This window comes from Heterocephalus glaber, unplaced genomic scaffold (genome assembly GCF_053883595.1).
Source record: "Heterocephalus glaber isolate CG9 unplaced genomic scaffold, H.glaber_assembly_v1.0 deba00001608, whole genome shotgun sequence".
Lineage (NCBI taxonomy): Eukaryota > Metazoa > Chordata > Mammalia > Rodentia > Bathyergidae > Heterocephalus > Heterocephalus glaber.
Genome location: NW_028258379.1, coordinates 32,473,017 through 32,497,926, shown reverse-complemented (window position 1 = coordinate 32,497,926; position 24,910 = coordinate 32,473,017). Strand labels below are relative to the sequence as shown.

The following is a 24,910-nucleotide window of genomic DNA, read 5'->3' as shown; positions in this document are numbered from 1 at the left end:
TTTTGGTTTGTGGTGCCTGGGTGGTTTCTAAAACACATACATTATATAAGTTGAAATGATAGAAATTTGAAGCTATTTAAATGACTTCCCAGCCTTGCTATCTAGTTTTCCTAGTTTCAGAATATACGTCAGGGCTTAGAATGAGAGGTTATTTTTAGCCAGGGTAAAAAGCAATTTGGAGGCAGTTTCTTTTTAAAAAAAATTCAATTCACAGTTTATATTCTGTAAAGAGAATCAACTAATTGAAAGGTTCAAGAAAGATCAGAATTTTTACCAGAAAGCACATCTGTGTTGACAGTGCTCTGTCCTCGGAGAATCATTGTGCACTGGCCGAGGGGCAGTTTGGAAAGAGCCAGGTTGGGCCCGCAGGGCTGGACAGGCAAGGTTTTGGGGGGTTATCTTCTTCCTGTGTTGATAAGCTGTTTGGATGCTGTGTTGAAAACAGACAGAAGGAGATTGTAAAAGGATTTGGGATGCTGGTTAGGAAGTTTGTGCAGTGGCATAGAGAGAGATGCTGCAGGGTAAGAGACACACCAGCAGCTGTGGAATTGCCAGGCCCCAGGGAGGGCTGGGTGATAGGGGGGCAGGTGTATCAGTCCATGTTCATTGTTGGACATAGAAGCACCCTCAGTAATTTACACAGAAAGGCATTTAATTCAGGGAATTAAATGCTCACAAATTTTCAGGAATAGCCAAAAGAGTGGTGCCATGGTCTGAATGTTTGTTCCCCAGATTCCTGTGGGGAAACCCAACCTCCAAGGTGATGGCATTAGGAGGCAAGGCCTCTGGGATGACTAGGTCATGAGGTCTCTGTCTATGTGATTGGGATTAGTGCCCATATGAAAGAGGTCCCAAGAGCTGCCTGTTCTCTTCCACCAAGAGAGGACATGGAAAGTGGGACCTTGATCTTGAATGTCCCAGCCTCCTGAAGTGTCAGAAATGAATTTCTGTTGTTTATAAACCACCCATTTTAGCCTATTTTATCATTACAGCCTGAATGGACAAAGACAAGAGGGAAATGGAATGATCAAATTCAAAAACATCCCACACAGAAATAAGTCAGGGGGTGCCATGGCAAATAGAGCCCCTCAATATGACTCTGTGGCCTTGGTTGCCCATGGAAATGGCATCAAGAAGAATACTGTGCCTCTTTCCTGCCCTCAAACCATACAGGTTGACAGAACCCAGTTTATGGTCAGAACCATAGCTGCAAGGGAGCCGGGGCACCTCAGAATGAGAAATAGGGCTGATATGTATGACCAGGGCCTAGCCTGGCACTCATTGCCAGTGTCCTCCATGGGAGGATTCACAGAAGATGTTGAGATGGATGTTGAATGCCTCTTGCCTTGTTCACCCATCTCATGTAGTGAGGGAGCAGGAAGTATTGAGGATACCACTGGGATTTCTTTCCTGCTAACCAAGATTGGGGTGGGCCATTCACTGAAGATGGACTGCTTCTAAGACAGCCAAGGAGTGATGTTTAATTGGATGCTGGATGTGTTAGGTCTTGAGCTCAGCAAAGTATGAAATTTGGGAGAGATCTGTGGAGACTGGAAAGTCAAAGCCAGGGAAAATGAGTAGAGGGAAAAGAGGGTTGGGGACAAGCCCTGGGGACACCAGCATTCAGGGATTCTGCAGAGGAAAGGGAACCTCTGCATGAGACTGAGTCAAGGAAGGAGCAAGAGGGGTCAAAGAAGCTAAATGGGAACATTTCAAGGTCAGCTTCCACAACACAGATGAATCCCTGAGCATTTTTCTAAGTGAAAGCTGCCAAGCAGAAGGGCTACATATGACATGGTTCCATTGGTTGGACATTTTGGAGAGGGGAGACCATGAGGAGAGGAAACGTGGGAGTGCAAGGCCCTGGGAACAGGGAGGGGTCAACTGTAAAAATGGATAGATGGATGGATGCATGGGTGGGTAGATGGATGGATGTACAAATGGGTGGGTGAATGACAGTTCCATTCATTCCTTCACACATACATTCACTATTTTGTAAATAAGAAGTGATCAATTCTATTAAGTGTTTCAAAGAGACCAAGGGAGGTGAGTGACAGGTTTCCCAGGATCCATAGAGTGATTGATGCCTTAGATCTCTATGTGAATGTTTCCTGGGTGATGGGTGAAACTGACCTACAAGATGCTATGTCCACCACTTCTTTCCAGAGCAGAGTTTCTTGCCACGAACCCTGGGGCTTCCAGGAAAGCAGGCCTTGGCCCCGAGAGGCATACCTATTGTGGGTAGAAGCTTAGCCAAAAAGAGCCTGGTATTGGTTAGGCCCCAACTTAGCTGCCTCTCTCACCATCCAAAACTGTCTGCAAGACTAGGTGAATCCTTTAGCCACTCAGAGCTTCTGCTTCCTCATCTGCAAAATAGGGACCACAAGCTGCTCAGGATTGCCTAGGAGATCCAAGGGCTTTGAAAAGTTAGTATCGCACCCTTTGCAGCTTGACATGGGTGCCGCTGTCTCTGTGAGCTTGCTATGCCGCACCTGCCTCCGCCAAGTCAGTCACTGCTGCTTTGGTCTGCTCCTCACCATCACGGCCAGCTTGTCTATCATGTGTTTACCTGTCCATCTGCACTGAGCCAGACAGGATGTAAGTACACATCCATGAGACTCAGCACCTTGCCTAGTACCTGTACATAGTAAATGCTCAAGAAACACACATTGATTGCTACTCTTTCAGGATCCAGGTATTTTCTAACCCACTGCTTTTTGAACACCTTTGGTGCCCTCTGAAAGTCACATCACCATCTTAGATGAAGTTGGTCAAGATGCTCAGAATACACAGAATCTCATTTGATGGTTCCCCAGTGCCTGCAGAATAAGTACCTCACAAGTACTAGGTGAATAAATGTATTCATTTTGAGAACTAGCAACAATATTCACAAAACTTGTAAAGCCTCTAAGAGACATCATTAATTCAGAACATCATCTTATGTGCCTTTTTGTATGTAAACAAACAAAAACTGCAATGTCACCAAGCATGATGTCATATGCCTGTCATCCCAGCATTCTGAGAGGCTGGGGCAAGAAGAACACAAGTTGGAGCCCAGCCTGGGCAACTTAATGAGAACCCTCCTCAAAATAAAAAAGGGCTGGGAAGATAGCTCAGTGTGGAGGTCCTGGGTTCAGTTCCCAGTACCCAATCCCCAGAACCAGGCTCCAAAGGCAAGAACCTTAAAGAGAGGGCTCCTTCCTCCGCCCCTCCTCCATCCCCTTTCCCTGTCTCCCCTCCGGCCCCAGGATCTGTAGGGTTCTAGGATCATCCCTGCTTCCCTGATCTCAGCTCCACCTGCAGATAAATCTGTCCCTTCCCTACACCCCAGCCCTGGATTTCTGCAGTTTAAAGGCTTAGGAGTGACCCCCAAAAGCCATGTGTGTGCCCTGCTGAGGCTTCCCTCCTCCCCAGTGGGGATTTGGGCAGTAGAGATGCGAACATCACGCACTTGAACACAGCCCAGGGCTCCTCACCTCAGCAAGCGGTGGGAGGAGCGCAGAGGTCTCCCTGGGGACATGGAGTGACCCTGCTCCCGCTTGTGGCCTGGGTAACCTATTACTCTCGCTGTGTCTTGCTTTCTTTTCCCCTCGAAGCCACTTTTGTTTTCTCTCCTGTCCTCACATGTGAGCCGTGGGGACAGGATGCTCCTATATATTGACAGTTCTCTGACTTACCTCATTTAATCCTTACAGCACTGGGCCTGCTGTGATCCCCACTCCTAGGTGAGGGAACACCCCTTAGCTGTTAGCAACATGCCAGGGTCACAGAGGCCAAAGGGGCAGAGGCACCTCCTGAAGCCTCAGTCCGTCTGCTTCTGTGCTGGACGCATGACTTGTCGGCAGTTCCCAGTCGTTGCTGTTGGTGACAAAGGTGGAGGGACAGGGTCCCCCCACAAACCTTGCCAGGTTATGGAGGCTCCTACCTTAAAGATGTGGGTGGACTGGGCTCAGTCCAAGCCAACAACTGGGGAGAGCAAGTGGCCCTTTGCCTGCTGCAGCCTTTGATGTCCATGCCAGGACGTGCCACCCACACTGAGGACGGCTGTGTCATCACACTGAGTTTTTGCAGCTATTGCCACTGAAGAGGCTGAGAACCAGAGAGGTACAGTGACTCTGCCAGACAAGCTCACAGGTAGTTGAGCCAAGATCCCAATCCACAGTGCAGCATGATTTCTGGTCTCAGTGTGTAAGGCTGTTCATTTCCCTCTCTGAGCCTCACCTGAAAGCAGAGACATGTACGGCTACAGCTCCTCCCTCTTGGGTTTGGAATGTGCTAGGAATGTGAGTGAACACCGAGAGTGGAGAATCATAAGCAGCTGGGAGCCCTGCTGGTCACCTGCAGTCTTTTCTGGAAAAATCAAGGCCGTAGATGGTGTCTGCTGTCCTCCATGGTCACCCAGCATGCACTCCAAGGTCCAGAGCAAGGCAGCAGGGCTGATAGAGGAGTCTGTTCCTACCAAGGACAGAGCCATTTATAACCCACACCCTTGGTCTGCTGGAGGCCAGATGATACATCCTCAGTGGCAGAGAGGCAGCACGACTTGATTCTTACCCTAAAGAATTCGTAAGATTGGATAAATCACCCGCTCTCGAAACACTGGTTTGGAGATCAGGAAATGTCTCAAATTCTCCTGGCAGAAGTGTCTATTGATCGGCAGAAAACATCCCAGACAGTTCCATTTCTCCTGGAAACAAGATCCTGGCCACAAGAATGCCAGATCTCTTTATAATTCTCTATCTATGTGCAGACAAACCTTGAAGCAAAGCCTGCCCTTGAACTGGCAACAGCAATTCTGTTAAAGAAGTTTGATTTTTTTAAAAAAAAAAGAAGTGACAGAATCTATTTTTTTTAAGAATCTATTTTTTATTAAATCCTTTTTTTGTTGTTGTTGTTTTGGTTTTTTGAGACAGGATCGCATTATGTAGTCCAGGCTGGCCTTGAACTCACTGTGTAGTTCAGGATGGCCTCAAACTCACAACGATCCTCCTGCCTCAGCCTCCTGAATGCTGAGATTACAGGCATGCACCACCATGCCTGGCCTCATTAAATGCTTCCTGTTTCAAAGTGGGAAAATTTTCTGGGTGCCTGAGGAGCTGCTGTTTTCTCTTTTTTCTTGCAAAAATCTGATGTTTAAAAAAAAATTTTTTAACTCCATAGAATGGAGAAACTATCATTTTCAGAGCTTAGCATCAAATTATATTTACAGAGAAGGGACTTCTGTCCTGAACATTTATTTAACAGGCATTTATCAAGTTCCTATTACCAACCTGGTGGCATCCCAGGTACTAGACAGTTGGGAAGGGTAAGAGCATTCTAACAGGATGAGATGATCTAGATTATTATTTTGGTTAGTATTTTACCGTTGGTTATTCAGTTGATTAAGGTTTATTGAGAACCTACTGAGGATGCAGTGGAGAACCAGGTAGCATGAATCCCTGCCTTCTGGAAGCTTCCAGCCTTTCTGGAGTGATACAGACCAGTAGAGGTCTGGGAGTGTCTTTCTGGGGACTGTGGAAATGGTGTTCATTCATGGAAGTGTTTCTCCATCGGTCATCTCAGGAGGTAGGGCAGGTGAGAAAGCATCAGTCCTCCACTACCCATGGGTGTTCTGAGGCAGACAAGTTGCCTAGAGCTGCTAGGAGCTACAGAGATGATACTGAAACCGCAAGTGTTTGATTTCACTCATTTCCACATTCTGGCTATCATGGATAATGTGGCTGTGGGCATTTGTGCACGGATTTTTGTGTAGACATGGGTTTTCACTTACCAGGGATACGTGTTTAGAAGTGGAATTGCTGAGTCTTGTGGTAACTGTTACTTACTGATGAACCCCCAAAGCTGTCCCATTTCACATTCCCACCACCAATGGCTGAGGATTTTATTGTCTCCACGTGTTTGTCAAGACTTGTTATTGTCTGATTTTTGGGTGATAGCCATCCTACTGAGTGTGAAATGTTATTACAATAAGTTCCCAACTTATGAACATTTGAGTTGCAGACTTTCAGAGGTGTACTGTAGAAGATTCACAAGGGCACTATATAAGACACGCATTGTTGGGTTATGAAAAAATCCAACTTAACCACATTCTCCCGGAACAAGACTCATTCCTGAGTCAGGGACTTACTGTATACTATTTTCAAAGCACAAAGCTTATCTAAAACCTGATCCATTCTAAGGTACTAGACTATGTGAGTAATTCAATAAGTAAGTCCCCAATTTGCAAACATTCGAATTGTGAGCTTTCACAGATATGAACGGACCCTGCATTACAAACATTTGTAGATGCAAACAAATCACAGAAGCATGTGTCACAGTTGCACTGCTGTTTGCTTACCATGCTCAAAAGTAAAAATAATTTATTTACCATATTTGTGAGTGCGTTTGTTTTTGTAATACTTTGTGTATTTGTGTCAAAGGTGTGTAAGACTCACTTTGTCAGACTTACAAATGAATCTAAGTTGCAAATGTTTTTCTGGAACAGAATTCATTCATAAGTCAGGGATTTACGGTATCTGGCAATGTTTTCCTAAGACTACTGGTCTACCCTGGGCTGGGAAACAGCTGCCCCTCTTGCTGCTCAATCCAGGCCGGTGGACTCTCACTTCTCAGTGGACTCCCAGAGCTCAAGTGAGATTTGTTCTGGGACCTCGACACCTAACACTCTGCCATCTCTTCTTGTCTTCCAGCGATTCACGAGTTCCCCACGGACCTGTTCTCCAATAAGGAGCGACAGCATGGAGCTGTCCTGCTGCATATCCTCGGTGTAAGTAGTCTTTGTGGGTGTGACATTATTTAACTTGGTGTTGTGAACCCTGTCTGTGTGGTGTGGCAGAGCCGTAGCACATCTGAGATTTGTTTAGTGTTTGTAGCAGCTCTGGGAGGAGAGCAGATGCTGACTGGTCCACTTTCTCCGCGATGTTTTTGAGATGTTAGGGGATGCCCAGTGTCACGTGGCTAGTGGCCCCGAGCCCACACAGAATGGTGCTCTTTCTTGTGCCTCATTTACTGCTTGTATAAAATAGGGATGTCACCTCCTGTTCCAGAGTATAAACATGAGTGGATGTGCGTCCAAGGGCATCAGATATCATATGGCGCATAAGTCCTCCATGTTTGTCATGATTACCACAACTGCCCTCAAACTGTACCACTGCACTGTAACTGCAGCTGGAATCTTTGATGCGCTTCTAAAACTTCCCTCAGTAGTCAGAGAGACCCTAATGACGTGTGGTAGAGTTCAGTAGCAGTTCAAAAAGGAGTTATAGTTGAACCTAAATTACAGGTCTCCGGACCCTGATAGGGTAGACAAACTAGCCCCACCCAGATCCCCCCCCCATGCCTGTTTTTATAAATAAAGTTTTATTGGAATGCAGCCCTTCCCTTTCAGGGCTGTGGGAGCCATAGTGGCTTTTGAGCTTCAGTGCCAGGAAAGAACAGTTTTATCAGAGACTAAGTGACTCATAAAGCCAAAGATATTTACTTTCTAGTCCTTTATGGGAACCATCATTGGACTGTACTGAATGGTGTGGGAAAACATCTGGTCCAGGTTGATGTTTCTACTTTGGATCAACCATACCACAATTCCCAACCACCCAGCACTGTCTATTGTATATTTAAACCCAACCAAGTAACAGTGTTTTTAAAGAGATAATCAAGAAAGTGGAATCTGGAATTCTCACACAGAGAGCAACAATCAGAATAATGAATGTGTGAATTTTTAATTAACAGAACAAACCACTTATGAAAATGCAGGTTTAGAATAAGGGTCACAGGCATATTTTAAACTACAGGCCTGTATATTTTTTTCTGTAATGAAATCATTATCTCCCTAGAGTCTCTGGCTTTACCCTCCTTCCCTTCTCACTAAGGGAGAGTGAGTTTGACTGATTGGTCCCATAGTCCCTTGGCCCTGGCTCCTGAAAGTCTTGGCATAACTGTGGCAAAACTCTTCTTGTTGGGCCGGGATTTAGCTCAGTAGCACCATGCCTGCCTCACAAGTGCAAGGTCCTGAGTTTGTTCCCCAGTTCCCCAAAGAAAACCCCTTTTCTTGTTGACTCCCTCAGAGATTTTACAGGAACCTTTTAGAACAGGAGTTACCAAATATGCCTAGAGGGCCAAATGCAGCCCACTTCCTGACTTTATAAATAAAGTTTTATTAAAACACAGCCATACCCATACAAGGAGTCCTCAGATCCACATTAGCAGAGTAGTTTCAACAAAGACCTTTTGGCCCACAAAGCCCAAAGTCTTCCACTCTGGCCCTTCATAGAGAAAGTTTGCTGACCTCTTTAGTTGGCGGGAGAACTTCAGCACAGAAGCCGTTTTGTCTGCAGCCCTGCTAAGTTGTTCATACTTTGCCTGGGAGGCAGTGTTGTGGGTATAAATTCACATCAGCCTCCCAAGCCCTGGGGTGGGGTCTCCCAGTTGCTCACTCCCCTTACATCTTCACCATTTATTTCCTTTTTGCTCTGGCCCAAAAGATAATGAGTCAAATCTGGGGACAGTCACTCTTGGACTTTAGGAGACACCTGCCCCAGGTGCCGTGGCCAAAGATACTGTATCTTCTACTTCACTTCATCACAGTTATAATTCATGAAGTTGTTTTGGTTAAAACTGCCTGGCCTTTCTCTTTTGCGAACAGGGCATCCGTGACCTTGTTCAGAGTAAAACCCATCTCCTTCCCATGAGCCCTAACCCTTGCCCTTCCCTCCAACCTGACATTCTCCATTCTCTACCTCCCTCACGCTCTTCCTCGTGCACCCATGATACTGCTGTTCCTCAGAGCCGTCAGGCACACGCTTGCCTCAGGGCCTTTGTACTTGCTGTCTCTGGATTGTTACAGGCACATCATTTGCCTGTTTGTGTTTGTCGCACACTAAGGTAAGTCACAAGAGTCAGAGGCTTTTCCTGGCATCCTCACCACTGTCACCCTGCCGCCTACAATAGTGCCTGGCACGCAGGACGAGCTCACTGAAGCTGGGCTGGGTGTCTGGAGAAATGACAGAACAGGCAGAGATTCCAGCTAGAAAACCATTTTAAAAGTACCAATAAAGAAACTGAGTCCTAGAGATGGATATGACCTAGCCAAAGTCATAGGGCAAGTAAGCCCAAGAGTCGGTGCACACGTACCTCCCAATGTAAACAGGCTGTGTACTTTCCCATGGGCTGACAGCCGACTTCCGGCAGGCCCCCAGGCTGGCCCTCCAGGGACTGGAGCTGTTGGTTTCAGCAGGGCATGGGTGGGTGGTAACAAGGAAACGGTGCTCTCACTACAGGTAAAGTGGGCACAGCAGGGTGATGCGTGTTTTAGACTTGTTAAGTGGTCATTTGAGATGCTTTCCCTCTTTGGCCTTTTGAAGGCAGACCCTGGTACTAGAAAAGAAAGCTGCTTCTCTAAGAAAGGACAGGAGAGGTAAAGTGTGCCTCCCGCTGTCACACTCTGGTCACCAGTGTGTGGAGGACGATTTCCCACACACCAGGAAGTTTGTAGGCGGACACCAACCGGGTACCCCATCATTCAGTTCAATTTAGATGCCATCTACTTGGAGGCAGTGCCAGGCCCAGCAAGCTGAGGCTCAGTCCCACGACTGCCTTTGCTGGAGGCCTCAGTCACAAAGCCATGTGGTCACACTGGCAAACTGGCTAACTGGCTACAAACCGGGGTCCCTGCCTGCCCCTCCTCAGGGTGAATAATGTCCTAGAGTGGCTCACAGAACTCAGGGAACACATGCTTAAGTTTCCATGTGTTGTAAAGGATGTCACACAGGTACAGGGTTATGGCCAGGCGGAAGAGACACACAGGGCGAGGTGGGGGAGAAGGGTGACCTCCATGCGGTCAGCTGTCCAGAGCTCTTCCAAACCTGTCCTTTTGGGTTTTACGGAGCCTTCATCCTTGGCCACAGGTGACCAGCTCAGCCTTCAGCCCCTCTCTCCTTCCCTCTCCCCTCCCCCAAGTCCCAAGCCTCTGATGCTGCCTGGGCCTTTTGGTGACCAGGGCCATCCCACAGCTACCCAGGGGATCCAGCCACCTGGCATCTCGTCAGCGTGCAGACTGTCTTACCACCCCAGAGATCCAAGGGCCGCAGGAGCTGTGTGCCGGGGACCCGGAACAGAGACCAAATTTGCATTTCTTTTTGTTGTTGTTGTTTGGAAGGCAACCAGGCTCAGACTGTATTCACCTGGGTGCAGGTCGACTGAGGGCGAGCAACCTGTCAGTGGTGAACAAAGAACAGGCAGAGATTTTTATAGGGGATCGGGAAGGGGTCTGGCACGTACAGGGGTTGGAGCAAATATTTGTGGTCAGGGTCCACCCAGCGGTCAGGGCAGATGTGTGGGTGTTGTCGGTTCACTTGGCACCAGGAAGACAGTGTGCTGGACTTTGTGGTCTTTTCTCCTTTCTATAACATCCATTCTGTGTTCTGTGTGTGAGGACATGGCACACCTGTATCTAGGTGGAGACAGCTGGACGTATACCTGGTCTTAGCCACCTAAGGAGGGGTGTGTCCTCGCTGAGGGCTGTGGTTTTTTGCATCTGCTAAAACTGTCCGTGGGTGCCTCGCCTGGCTCCATGTGATCAGCACTGTGCGTGGTGCTGTAGTAAACGTGGGTATGTGGGTATCCCCATAGCATGCAGGCTTCAATACCTCCTAGGCATCCGAAATGCCGAGTTCGTGTTCTCTAAACTCGAAGAATGAATTCTAGGTACAATGGAAGTTAGGAGTAGGAAGAATTTTTTAAAAATTTGTCTTAGTACATGTTTGTAGTACATAATGATTACATTCATCGTGGGGAATTGGTACCTGTACATAGCAAACACATCTTAATTCCTTTTACTTCTTCTCTTCCTCTCATCTCCATTATCTCTTAGTACCTTTTCCATTTGCAAAAAATCAAGCTGTTTCCTATTGTCTATCTTTAACTTGCTCTTTAAATTTTTTATACTTTGGGTTTCTCATATAAGAGAAACCATGTGATATTTAAGCTTGTGTCTGACTTATAGTATTTCACTTAATAGTATGGTTTCAAGGTGCCTCCATTTTTCTACAAATGAGTCATATTTATCCTTCTTTAGAATAGAGTGGTACTTCATTGTGTATAAATATCCTATTTGGGACCCCTCCTGTCTCCCAGGAGCTATTCTTACTCCTAATTCTTATTCTCCATTCTTATTCTGCAATAAATTTTCCTCCTCTTAACCTCTGTTGTTCCGTAGACAAACGCAGCATATCTGACATCTATCATGATGGGAGTAACATCTATTCCCCCTATATCCCCCTTTCTGTCTCTCTTATACAGAAGCTGTCTTTCTCTCAATAAATCCTTCCCAAATTTGCATTTCTTACTAGGTCACAGTACCACGGAAAGGAGGAATCACAAGCCCGTGTGGCCTGCGTTTTAGTCCCCACTGCTGCTCAGCAGGCTGTTTCTCTTCTCTGGGCCTCGGCTTCCCTGTCTGTCGGTGCAGAGATAGCGACCACATCCTGTCCCTGGCATCTGTGCAGGCAGCCCGCTTGGGTGGCATGTCCCCTCGGTGGCAGGGCCCACACCAACCCAGTCTGTCTCATTTCCTTCTCAGGCTCTGTACATGTTCTACGCCCTGGCCATCGTGTGCGACGACTTCTTTGTTCCGTCGTTAGAGAAGATCTGTGAGGTATTTGGAAGGGACTTGGGGACCCTTGGCAAAGCCCCAGAATGATAAAGGACAAGTGGCATGTAAATGACAGGGCAAGAGGGCCAGGTCTTGGGTGGGGAGTGATCTGGACGCAGTGTTGGCCCACAGTGGTGCTGAAGCCACCTAACAGCAGAGAGGGATGGTGTCCTCCCCCAGAGCCTGGCAAAGGAAGCCACTGCCAGTATGAAGTCACCATCCAGAATGTTGGCATCAGTGTACCATGTGTGCCAGCCCTGGCATTTCAGTCCTGGGGACGGGAGCTCTGACTCTCTGTGAGCAGCTGGGCGACACACTTGTCATGGCAAAGAAATCCAGATGCAAGAGCCAGGTGTCCCACAACCCTGATCTTTTCATATGGGGCCCTGGGCACAGGCCCCAGGGTGGCCTGGTGGGCTCTTGTTGAGTCAGGGATCCAAAGATGGCAAAGTCCCTGCCATCGTGCTCCAGCAGGGAAGCAAGTGTGGGCACCACATGCCCTCATCTTCTAATGTGTGTTTGAATAATGGAGGATAAAACAGGCCAGGGTCCAAGGGGGAGCAGCTGGCTCTGGGAAGATGCAGGAAAGGCTTCAAGGGGCCATTACTGAGTCAGAAGCTGGAAGAGTGAACAGGAAGTAGATGGCTCAGGGAGGGACAGGGGCTTCGGAGCTAAGGCCTGGGGGGTGGGAAGCTTGTGCTCAGGCTCAGGGAAGAGAGGCTGCACCTCTGCCCTAGACATGGGCTCAGTCCACTATGGCTTCCTGCATCCTCAGCTCCTCAACCACCTAGGTGTCCTGTCCACTGCCCCTGTGTCACACTCTAAGGGCCTGTGGTCCCTTATGTTTCAGAGACTTCATCTGAGCGAAGATGTGGCTGGAGCCACCTTTATGGCTGCGGGAAGCTCGACTCCAGAGCTGTTTGCCTCTGTCATTGGTAAGGCACAGGCTCCAGGGAGAGCCCACACTCGACACCCACACCCGCAAGGACATTTGTTAGCTCTGAGCCCCGAGTTTCTTGTCTGTAAATCCCGAGATCCAGAGGGGCAGAAAGTAGATTGGTGGCTTCTCAGGGTGGAGATGCTAAAGGGTGTGAGGTTTCCTTTGGAGATGATGAGGATGTTCTAAAATTAGGTCCTGATTTTACTTCCATAATTCTGGGAACAGACTAAGCCCTGGACAGTATTCCTCAAGCAGATGAATTTTATGGCATGGGAATTGCATCTCCATAGAGCTGTTTAAAATATGGGAGCATTGGGGGGGCTGGTTCCTGAGGGTCCCTCCACCTGGCTGGTTTTGCCCTTTGCACTCGCAGTGCTGTGGTTGACACTAAGGAGGACCTGCTTCCCTCAGAGTGGAGACACTGACACATGGGCGGCCAGGCCATGCGGCCAAGGGTGTAGGACTCATGTCTCTCCCTTCCTTCTTCTTTCTCTCTCTTTTATGGTGGTACTGGGGGTTGAACCCAGGGCCTCTGCACTGAACCACCCCCCCCTTTTCCATTTTTTCTATTTTGAGATAGGGCTCACTAAGTTGCTCAGTTGCCCACCCTGAGCTAAAATTTGTAATCCTTCTACCTCAGCCTCCCAGAGTGCTGGGACTACAGGTGTGCGTCTCCATGCCAGTTTCCTGTCTTTCCCCTTCCAGGTGTCTTCATCACCCATGGGGACGTCGGGGTAGGCACCATCGTGGGCTCTGCTGTGTTCAACATCCTGTGCATCATTGGCGTGTGTGGATTGTTCGCCGGCCAGGTCGGTGGATGACTTCTCGGCCTGGAGGGCCAGTGCTTATACTGTGGGAGACAAGCTTCTCAGGAGAGGTGGCCCTGGGGACACAGCTGAGGCCAGGCCAGTCACTCCTTTGCACTGACTTCCCCTTCTGAGCTGGTTTGCTCCTGGCGGAAGTGGAATTAATGTTCCCTCCCCTCCAAAGTCTGGAGGCCTGAGGGGCACAGACAGTGTCAGTGACCTTGGCTAGTCCCAGGGCAAGCTTTCATTTGGTAGTGACTACTCACCAGTGCCACCTGTAACCTCGTCCCCAAGGAGAGCAGCTTTGGCCTCCCACAGGCATGAACTTGGCTGTTGGTGGTGCCTTGTTCCGTAGCCTCAGGTCCAGGGAAGGACCTGACCTCAGGCAGGCAGGGTCATGGTCAGGCCCTGCCTCTCGAGGTGGCCAGCTCATTGTTCCCAAAGGGACAGGTGGCACCTCTGATTCCCTCCTCAGCCGCCTTCTGCCGCAGACGTGCCTGATCCTCACCTCAGAGGATTAGGGCACTTTCACTACTGCTTGAGAACAGTATTTGGTTCTTTCCTCTTCCACTAGTATCATGAAGGTCCTGGGGTGGCCCGGGAGGACCCGCATCTGCAGGGGTCTAGGTGGCAACTGCACACTTCCAGCCCCCGCCAATAGCAGCTGCTGCCTCTGCTCCGCAGGTGGTCCGTCTGACGTGGTGGGCCGTGTGCCGCGACTCCGCGTACTACACGCTCTCTGTCGTCGTGCTCATCGCGGTGAGTTGCCCCTCCCGCCCCAGGTGGCAGGTTGCCCAGCACCCTGCAAAGGCACAGAGCCCTGCCCATCTCTGTCCCTGACATTGTGTCAAGCACTCCACAGTGAAGTGTGCCAGCCCCGCCCTGGGGTCACAGTGGCCAGTCCCACGTGCCCCTCTGCCTCCTCTTTGCCTCCCTGTCCCAGAAACTCATAGCTGACATCTTGGTTATCAAGCAAACCCAGGAAGCAGCTTCATGGCACAAAGGCCTTGGAAAGCACACACCACATGGTCCATGTGCTGACCCCAAGCACTGTGCTCCTCTAAGTCCCTTCCAACCCCCTTGTAGGCCACTTGCTCTTCTGCCAGACCCAGGTCTCAGAAGAGCTGTCTGGGTTCACTGTCACTGGCGAGCAGGAGTGGGAGGGCAGCTGAGAGTCAGCAGGGAGGGCAGCTGGAAGCCAGGCAGGAGCCAGAAAGGGAAGTTCCCTGAGGGTCCCTGCATGTGTGGGGGTGACCTCGTGGCACGTGGCAGTGAAGCGCACTGCCAAGGAGCATGTCATCCACAGGGGAACATCTTTGACCCAAAAGAGCTTTGAAGTGGTGGCATGAGGGCATATGTAGATTTTAGGGTAGGAAATAGATCATTTCCCAATCTCACCAGACATACAGCCAGTTTATGTGATAGCCATCCCCGTGTATTTGTTAGCTACTGCTGTGTAGTAAATTTTCCCCAAACATAGCAGTTTAAGACCAGCAACACTTATGAGCTCCTGTGGGGCAAAAATTTGGGAGTGGCTCAGCTGGAGCCTCCAGGCCAGGGTCTCTCACAAGATGCAGTCAAGGTGTCAACCCAGATAGAAGGATCTCAGGGCCCAACATGGCTATTGGCTGGCCTCAGGCCTCAGGCCCCATGCTTCCATAGTGCTGCTCAGAGATGACTACCCTCGGATTGACAGTGAAAAGGCCCCAAGGTGGAAGCCACAGTCTTTATACCCTCATCTCACACATGATCCCTCCATCGCTTTCACTGCATTCTCTTTGTTAATGGAAGTCATCAGGTCTGGCCCACATTTAAGGAGGCATCAATGCCAGGCAGTGTGGTCAATGAGCCATCTTAGGGATGCCTACCACATCCCAAATTAAAAATGATAGGTAAAATAATCTACCTAAAGACAATGTCAAAAAATCAATACAGGACCCTAACTGTACCACAAGGGAGAAATACATTTAATTTGTAGTAAAATAATTCGTCTTGGGCCGGGGATTTAGCCCAGTGGTTCTGCTGCCTGCATCGCAAGCACAAGGTCCCGAGTTGAATCCCCGGTACCAAAAAAAAGAAATAAATAAAAGAAGCAGCTCCTGTTTTAAAATATTAATAATTATTATTATTAATAATAATAATAATAATCCATCTTTCAGTACATAAATGTTTCAGCATGAAGATAGTAGGAAATCCAATGAAGCAATTGCTGCCCCTGTACAATCTCGGAGCCATTCGACTACAAATGCAGACTGATGTCCGCTGGGTTAGGCTTAAGCCCCAGGTGGTCCTGACATCATGACACGTTTCCAAAATATTAAATGACTCCTGCAATGATTCTGAATAGACCAAAATGCATCCATCCTTTACTTCACATGATAGTAACCTTACTAGCAAATTCAGCACTTCCTAAAGTTCTGTAAAAATACTTTGATTTATAAATTAGAGACAAGTTTAAGGCCCCAGTCATTGTTTTTCAGTTGCCTGAACATTTATCAGGACATTTAAGATTTGTGCCAAATGCCAAGAAATTCATGCACAAGAACTGTCTCACATGCCTCACACTGAGTCATATCTCTGTCCTTCACTCTCTCTAAATGCCAGTGGCCCTCCTTTGGGTAAAACAGCTAAAACTGTCCCTGTAAATGCCCCTAGCTTCCCCAGGGATAGTCCAGTTCTCTGTTCTGTTGAGTGTTCCTTCAGAAGGCTCAAGTCCAGAAGTTGCCTGACTTGGTGACTTGCTCCGAAATGACTCCCTGAACCAGCTCCTTTGTGTGCTGCCCGCTGTGACAGTTGGGAGAGGAACAAGTCCAAACAATGTTCCCTTGCCTATCCTGGCACCATATGTTGGGATCCTTGTGTTTCCAAGATCAGATTGATGGGAACAGGCTCCCATCATTGTCCATCCTGGGTGATGCTGGGGTGGTCACAGGAGTCCTCCCCCAACTGAAAAAAGAGTATTTATCTGTGCTTTGTAGGAGTTGTTGAGTGTATTGTTTTGGGTACCAGGGATTGAATTCGGGTCCTTGTGCTTACGTAGCAGGTGGTGAAACCATTGAGCTAAATCCCCAGCCCAATGTTGAGTGTATTAATTAGGGTTCTCCAGAGAAACAGAACCAATAAGCAACAAATGGATGGATGGATGGATGGAAGGACAGATGAATGATGAGGACAGATTTGTTTGGTAGTTGGCTCTTGTGATTTTAGGGTGAGAAGTTTCATGAGACCCTCTCCATGCTAGAGACCTAGGGAAATCTGTAGCATGGCCTAGGCCAAAGGCCTGAGGACACAGGGGTCTGCAGGTACAAGTCCTGGAGTCCCAAGACCAAGGCCCCTGGAATTCTGAAGTTCAAAGGCAAGAGCAAGAAGGTGCTCAGGCTCCTAGAGCGAGACAGAGAGGAGACAGAGGGCAAAAGCACAAGTAGAGATTCACTTTTCTTTTTCCTCTCTCCACACCCTCAACTGATTAGACAGTTGAGTGAGGGCAGGTCTTCCTTACTCGGTCCAATCCAAATGCCAGAGTCTTCCAGAAACACCTTCACAGACATAGGCAGAAATAATACTGTACCGACCTTCTGGGTATTCCTTAAGTTAGACAAGCTGACACCTACATTTAATTTTCACAGTGAACAATGCCGGTGTCCCCAGGATCACTCCCCTTCACTTATACAAGCTGGATCTTCCCCTTTGGAATTCCCAAAGGAGTTACCTTTTATTTTTAAGAAAGCTAACCCCCTACACACACACACCCATATGTATAGAAATAGGTTTTCAGTGTTTGAGGTTCCTTGATTTTAGCAACTCTGTCCCCATAATGAGGGGAGGGTCCTTCCAGATTAGTCCCCAGAAGCAGCTCGAACTGCAGGACAGCCCAGGTTCCTTCTCTTGGGGAGACCCCACTGGGCCAGAGCCACAGCTGCAGCCCAGCTGGCCTGGGTTCCAGCTGAGGACAGTCACTGAGAACTGGAACGAGAACCCTGCTTCCTGTAACACACAGCACAAGGCCACTGTGAGTTGGCTCTGGGTGTTTTGGGATTTGCATTGTCCTTCATGTGGAATAAATGTGTCTCCCTTTGTTTCTTTTGTCTCCTAGTTCATCTATGATGAAGAAATTGTGTGGTAAGTTTTTAAAGTTTATTTCACATTGCTTTTTTGTTGTGTTTGCTGAATCTTTTCTAAAAATTATTTTTATAGGGCCAGGGATTTAGCTCAGTGGCTCAGTGGCTCTGCTGCCTGCCTCGCAGGCGCAGGGCCCTGAGTTCGATACCCAGTACCAAAAAAATATATATATTATTTTTATAAACTTAAGCTTATAACTTGAGAAAGGGTATCATCTTGAGAAATCTTGGCTTCATCCTTTCAAAGTGAGAAAAATTGTTTCCCTCTGCATCCCCACCCTGCCAAATGCCAAGATTTATTATAAAGCTAAAATAATGACGGCATTGTGGTATTTTGCACAGAGGTTAACACAGCTGATGGAGACCCCAGTAACGAATGTGCCTATTTGGGGGATGGGGCGGTGGCAGAGGTCAGGGTGAGCAGTGGCTGGGGCTGGGGTTGTGTGCCGCAGAGACGGCTGGCGGAGCAGACAGAACAGCACACATCGAATCTCCCCTCCTGCCTTATATGAGAATCAATTTCAGGTGAATTAAAGGTCCATCAAAATCAAAATTTTAATTTTCTTATTTTGGGGGTCCAGGGCACTGAACCCAGGGTCTTTGCCCTAAGCTACATCCCCAGCCCTTTTATTTTGAGACAGGGTCTCACTGTATTGCCCACGCTAAGCTCAGATTTATGATCCTTCTGCCTAAGCCTCCCAGAGTGCTGGGATTACAGGTTTATGCACCCCTCCCGGTTTAAAAAAAAGAAATTTTAGAAGAAAATATAGGGACTCTTTGGCCTTTCTTTTCAGATTATGATACATGGTGGATTAAGTATGGTTATTCTGTAAATATTTCATTATACAATTTTGTTTTATTTTTTCATAGAAGTAAGGATACTTTTTAAAATTTTCTTTATATTGTACTACATTAAAATAAAAAAATTTAAAGAAAATATAAGAACTCCTTTTTACGACATCCACGTAGGAATTAATTCCTTAAGATAAAAAAGCACAAACCTCTGAGAAACAAGTTGATAGTGAACTCTCTTCGGAAGCACATGAATACATCTCATGTGCTATACAGTTTGCCTGCTCCTGGCTGTGATGGAGAATCTGCACCTGTAGGTGATTGCTTGTGGAAATACTCAGATGATCGGGCCACGGTGTCAGCTGAGTGCTGTGCACCCACAGAAACCTGGTTCTGGTCTCATCTGGGCCCCTAGCCTACTGCATGACCCCGTAAAGCCTCTCTACCTTTAGTCTCGCTTTCCTGAAGTGCAGAGGGAGTTGAGGTGGTGGTTCGATGGTCCGAAGGCTCCGTGGTAGTAAAGGAAGCACTTCCGATGACTGTCACCCACACGGGGCACACAGGGGCTTCAGTACACATCTGTCAGATGAACGAACAGGCTCGGGCTGTGGTCAGAGGCATGGACACCCTCACTCGTGGGATGAGCTGCATTTGCAAGAGAACAGCAATAGCGCTTTCAAGAAAAACCTCCCTCACCACCAACTGTGAGGCACATGTGCCCCGAGCTACCTTTTCCTGGGGACTTGGGCCCCTTCTGCTGCACCCACAGCTTGTCTGGCCCTGACCAGAATTTCCAGTTTCTTTAAGTCTCCTTAGAGTTGAATCTCCAAAGCCCAGGATTGGCAGCCCTGGTTCTTCCTTTTGCTAGGTCTCTGGGATGTAGGGGCTCTCCCTGAGGCCTGTGAACCCCAGTGTTGAGAAGGGGCCCTTCAGCCTCTCTCACTCAGTCTCAGTGGCAAGGCAGCCTCAAGCTGGGGTACCACATTCATTCGCCTGGTCCAGGGCGGGACACTGGAGCCAGGGAAGGGAAGGACATCCAGCCCTCACCCGCCCTGCACCATTTAATCCCAGACTGACCCCCCCTTGTCTCTTCCAGGTGGGAAGGCCTGGTGCTCATCATCTTGTACGTGTTTTACATTTTAATCATGAAGTAAGTGCCCTTTCTTCTCCATCCCCATCCTGCCCCTGTCTTTGCTTAGAGCAGGGAAAATCCTGTCTGATCTCTGAGTCCCTCTGGAGCAGCCCCTGCTGTCTGGTGGAACTCTGCTCGGGGTAGCCAGCGTGGGGGACAGATGATCAGACACTGTTTTGGAGGTGCTGTCTACAGCCAGGCGGGAGAGTCAAGCTGAGTGGCCAGTGTGTGAAGGTGATGCTACTCCCCAGATGAGTCACCAGCAAGGGCCTCGGTCCCACTGTGCTCTGGGAAGCTTCCCCATCTGGCAGGGTAACCACTCCGATTCAGTACCACTGTTCCAAAGGCCAGGCAGCTTAACTTCTCAGGGCCACTACTTTGTCCAACTACAGGGGCCCCCACTCATAGTCCTGGGGACCTGGACCCAAACCACCATCTCACAGCTCCCACAAGGAACCTTAGTCAGCCCTAAAGAGGAATGCAATTCTGACCCATTCCTTGAAGTATGGATTGGATGGATGCATGGATGGATGGGTAGACGGACCTTGAAGACACCATGCTAAGTAGAAGGAGCCAGTTAGAAAGGGCAGCTACTACATGATCCCATGTGCATCTGGTATCTAGAAGAGTCAAGTTTATAGAGCTAGATTAGAGGTCACAGAGGGGGGTCGGGGAATGAGGGGTTTTGATCAGTGAGTACAGAGTTGCTGTTTGGGGTCATACATGTGTCTTAGAAATATTAGTGATGGTTGTACAATAGTATGAATGTAATTAATGCCACCAAAGTGTACCCTTAGAAATGGAGACTAGTTATAGCAGCAATTTTGGTTATATATTATTTTCCACCGCAAAACTATCCATGGACTAAGCCACATTCTGCTTTCCCTTCTCCCTCATAGGTAGGTAATTAATGAAGAAAGAGCACTCTGGGTGTTAGGAGAATCCCCATATTTAGATGTTTTCACAGAACACTTACTGTGTTTTATTAAAATGGGTGGTAAATGTCACAATGCAAGAGAATTGTCCTCAAGCAGTCCCCTCTCTGAGTGTCCATCAGTGAGAAGCCTCCCAGGGGCTCATGGTATTGGCTGTGAATGATGCAACCCATGTGAACAAGAGTCACTGCTGGGGACGAGGGGACAGGCCACTAATGCCTCCTTTGAGCCTGTCCTTTAAGGTGAGCTGAACGCCTTTCATTAGAACAGGCTTATGACCTACCATAAATAGGACTCAGTCATTTTCTTGGGCAAAAGGACTCTGCCGCCCCCAGGAAGCCCCCTAATAGCTCAATAGGAGCAAGTGTCCCCTGCACATTGTTCCAGGGTTCCTGTAAGGAGACCCCCACAACCTCTGCTGAGAGCCTGGACCATGCCAGTTCCACAGGCCAGGTTGAGGTGCAAGATCCACTGGACAGATGCCACCCACCTGGTCCAGGGGGACCCCCTCCTAACCCCCTGCCTCACCTGACTTGCAGGTACAATGTGAAGATGCAAGCCTTTTTCACCACCAAAAAAAAGAGCATTGCAAATGGCAACCCCGCCAGTAACGAGCTGGAAGATGGTAATGACTTCTATGATGGTAGCTATGATGACCCTTCTGTGCCATTGCTGGGGCAAGGTAAGGCTGAGCAGACAGGAGTGGGGACATTTGTCATGGAAGCCACCTGCTTCCCTTTCACACACACATGTGCACATGCACACACACTCCTACACTGTCACACTCTTACTTTGGTCACAATCACCGCAAAGGAGGAGGGAGAATCACAGTTTAAGATTGGTGTCTGTTTAGCTGTTGGAAGGATGGAGGGAGGCTACAGCAGGAAAGAAAGCCCAGAGTTACAACTGTGGGAATTTGCCCAGGGCTAAGAGGCCTTGCCTTTTCTAACGATGTTGCTATGGAAACTTCTGGCTGGAGGTAACATCAAAGCTCTGTCCTCATCCTCAGTCTCCAGGCAAGTGGCTCTACAGCCACCACACCAGAAGGAGAGCAAGGACTGCCAGCTGGTGGATTCTTTCAGGAAACCACTCTCGGGCTGGGGATGTAGCTCAGAGTAGAGTGTTTGTCTAACATTCATGAGGCCCTCGGTTCAATCCCCAGCACCACAAAATAATTTTTTTTTAAAAAAGAACCTACTGTCACTCAACCTTATCATTTGGAGTGTTTTCCCTGTAAAATTTAAAAATGCAGAGCCCACCCTCTTGGCAGGAGAAGGGGGTGCAAAGTCCTTTCCCCACCTCGCTTATAAAATATCTTTTTATCCTGAAATGTTCTTAGTGATCACGTAGCTCAGCTCGCTAGATCAAGGTGCTGGCTGGTTTCCAGGGAGCCTTGCTCACAGCCTGGGTCACCTGACCCTCAGCTGCCATGTGTCCCAAGCTGGTCTAGCTCAGAGAGCTCACCAGAGGACACACAGCCTGCCCCAGGCATGACTTGGGTTGGGACAGGAAGGTGGAGGCGGTACTCAGTGGGTTGAGCTTCTGGGAAAACATGCTGTCATCATGGGGCCCTCTGTACAGCTGCCCTTGGCTTGGACACACAACCTCGTGGTGTCACTTGATGGATGGCACCAGGACAGGGTGTCCCATGAGTAGGTGTTATGGGTTCTGCCTCACAGAGCTCCATGGGCTCCTTCGTTCTGAGCCTATCCATCCCCAGGCAGCCCTTTTGACAGGGCTGGTTCTACAGAATGGATCCATAGGGCCTGCAGTATTGCTGGTGTCCTTGCCCTCCGAAATGGAGGCTCAAGCACTGAGGCTCCCTGGGGAAGGAGCCCGCTACTAACACCCTCCTTCAGTAACCCCCTGGCATCTTCGCCCCATCAAGAATGCTGCCCAGGCTCCACCACATGCTAATCATCTCTAGCAATCTCTGTCGGCCTCTGACTCCTTAACTCTCCTCCTCTTCTAAATTGTAAGTAATCTGCTCTCATGCAAGCAATAACACCTGCATTTAAACAATAAATAATCCCACCACGAGCCCAGCCCAACAGCACATGCCTCGTTGGAGGTTAGTGTCCACCTCCACAAATGCATGGGCCTCCTGGCTGTGTCTTCTAACCCACACGCCTCCTGTCTGCTGAGCCTTGCTGCCTGTGTGGTGGGGGTGTGTGTGTGTGTGGTGTGCAGTGTGTGCATCTTCGTGCCATTAACTCTTGCATGGGTTTGCTGTTTGGACCTTCCCGGCTACCTTACCACATGGGATCCGATAACCAGTGCTCAGGGTCAGCCCCATAGAGGGGACATCACTGCCTGTGTCTGTGTACTGTGTTCATGAACAATTCGGGGTTTCTGGAGGCCGGCGTCAAATCCCTCAGGACACCAGCACTCAGCATGTTTGGGAAGGTGGCAAAGAAGAGATCCAGGGCTTGGAGTTCTGTTCAGCCTTGTGAGGAGAAGGAAAGGGTCAGAGAGAACACAGCCCACCCGGTATGTCGGGGTTTGTCAGAGCAGCCACCGCGCACCCTGGAATAAGCAGGCTCTTCCCCTGGGTCTCTGTTGCCCAGTGTAGGGCCTGGGATCCGAATCCTCCATCTCACTGCTAGCATTATAGAAAATAAAGTCAGAAGCAGCATTGGGAGGGCAACCCCAAGACCAAGCAAGGGGCCTAGGGGCAGTTTAGAGCCAGTGCTGTCGACTGCTTCACAGCATTTTCGATTCCTGGGGACCCTGGTTGATTTGTAAAGTTTCATCTGAGCTCCTGGAAAAAGGTCCCGCCTTGAGGTGAAGGGTGCTGTCTAAATGGCCAGCACACTGTTCTGTGAGGCTTAGGTGAGGAGCAGAAAGGCCCTGACCATCAAAAAGGCTGGCCCAGAAGAGAGGGAGGGGCCATCAGTTGATGGAGAGGTCACATGTCACACGTCTGCCTGTGACGGTCCTGTAGCAGGGGATGAGCTGGGCTCTGTCCAACACGTGGGGGTTGCAGAACCAGTAATCCACTTTGAAAATGGGAGGAGCTGAAGCCAGGCCTCCAGACCTTCAGGCAGCCATGAGCTTCTGGTCCCGGGCCCTAGACATTCACAAGGCAAGGGGAAGCCAGTGGTCCCAGGCCTGGGGTGCTGTCCTCAGAGAGCTCAGCACTAATCATGGCGTTGTGCTCCATAGTGAAGGAGAAGCCACAATATGGCAAAAACCCCGTGGTGATGGTGGATGAGATCATGAGCTCCAGCCCTCCCAAGTTCAGCTTCCCTGAGGCCGGTTTGCGCATCATGATCACCAATAAGTTTGGGCCCAGGACCCGACTACGGATGGCCAGCAGGATCATAATTAACGAGGTGAGTCTACAACACGGGAAGAGCCAATGGCTGGGGATGGTCCTGGCTTGTTAGACCTCTTCCTTCATCATTTCCCCTGCACCTGCTTCAGTCATGTTAACCCCAGAATGTTATGAAGATTGTACCTGGAAAAACATCTAAAGATAGCTATCTTATACAATCTGTGTAAGATAAGATATCTTATACAATCTTCAGTTGACTGCTACTAAGCTAGAGCCACAACCCTCCCCATCACCACCGTTAGCCTTGCACTCCTCCCATAATTCTGTCTTTGCCCAGCTAATTGGACTCCAAGATGACCTTGCATTTAATCCTGCTTAAATAGCAGAATGTATGGCTGCATGCCTGGGTCTGGGTCTCAGGCGTAGGTCCCTTTGTTCTGTGGCAGACTAAGTGCTGTGGACTCTGTAGAAAACAGTTTAAAATTTTCCATGCTGCCTTACACTTTGTGCTGTAGGGGTCCCTGCCAAAAGCCAACATGCAGACAGTTAAATGGTCAATGCCTTTCTTTTAGAGCAATAACAGGATTTCACTTTCAGTGATAATGGCCTTTCTTCCCATAACCACAGGGACAGGTGCTGGGCACACAGTTAGAGGCTGTCACTGCCTTGGGGCTCATCTGCTGTCCCTTGGTTTCCTGCAGAAGTGATGAGAAGGGATTTATGTGTCCATCATGTGATGATCATTGCCACAAGGCTTCCAATTGATCCATAAATAAGCCAGATAAAGATGAGCTGAGCCAGTGGCCTGCTGATTTATTGGCATGTTAGCAGAAAGCCACAGGCCAGGCAAGGAAGAGCAGCCTGGGGTGGGTGGGACAGAGGTCGCCTTTAACAGCAGTCACTATGGGATGGAGGGAAGTAAGGGGCTGGGTTCGGTTGAGGGCATGCACCTTGGAAACCAGTGCCAGGTCAAGGACATCCACAGTCCTCAGAAGGGAAGGACATTTAGATGTGATCCAAATGGCCAGCAACCCAGGGAGATACCCAGTGACATTAGTCTTCCAGGGAAATGCAAACTAAAACCACAATTCTGATACTGCTCCACACCCACCTAAGTGGCTAAAATGTAAAGCCCTGACAATATCAAGTGTTGAAAGGATGGGAAGTAATGGACGGGATTGTTCTAAAAACCTGTAATAATGAGAGGCACATGGGGAGCCGGGTGACTGTGTGACACTGTATCAGCAGTCCCCGTGTCTGTCT

General features: G+C 48.8%; 1 protein-coding gene across 4 annotated transcripts in view; it reads left to right on the top strand.

Moving 5' to 3' along the window:
- Slc24a4 (solute carrier family 24 member 4) overlaps nt 1–24,910 on the top strand; it is a 153,101-nt gene that overhangs the window by 98,110 nt on the left and 30,081 nt on the right. The window contains exons 3-11 of one of the 4 annotated variants that reach the window (XM_004837023.3): nt 6,690–6,766; nt 11,576–11,650; nt 12,498–12,582; nt 13,293–13,396; nt 14,078–14,152; nt 17,487–17,512; nt 19,400–19,453; nt 20,910–21,052; nt 23,536–23,705. In XM_004837023.3, the coding sequence (XP_004837080.1) occupies nt 6,690–6,766; nt 11,576–11,650; nt 12,498–12,582; nt 13,293–13,396; nt 14,078–14,152; nt 17,487–17,512; nt 19,400–19,453; nt 20,910–21,052; nt 23,536–23,705 (809 nt within the window). The remainder of the gene's footprint in view (nt 1–6,689; nt 6,767–11,575; nt 11,651–12,497; nt 12,583–13,292; nt 13,397–14,077; nt 14,153–17,486; nt 17,513–19,399; nt 19,454–20,909; nt 21,053–23,535; nt 23,706–24,910) is intronic. The other 3 variants (XM_004837024.3, XM_087195506.1, XM_021244813.2) reach the window with 3 other exon arrangements.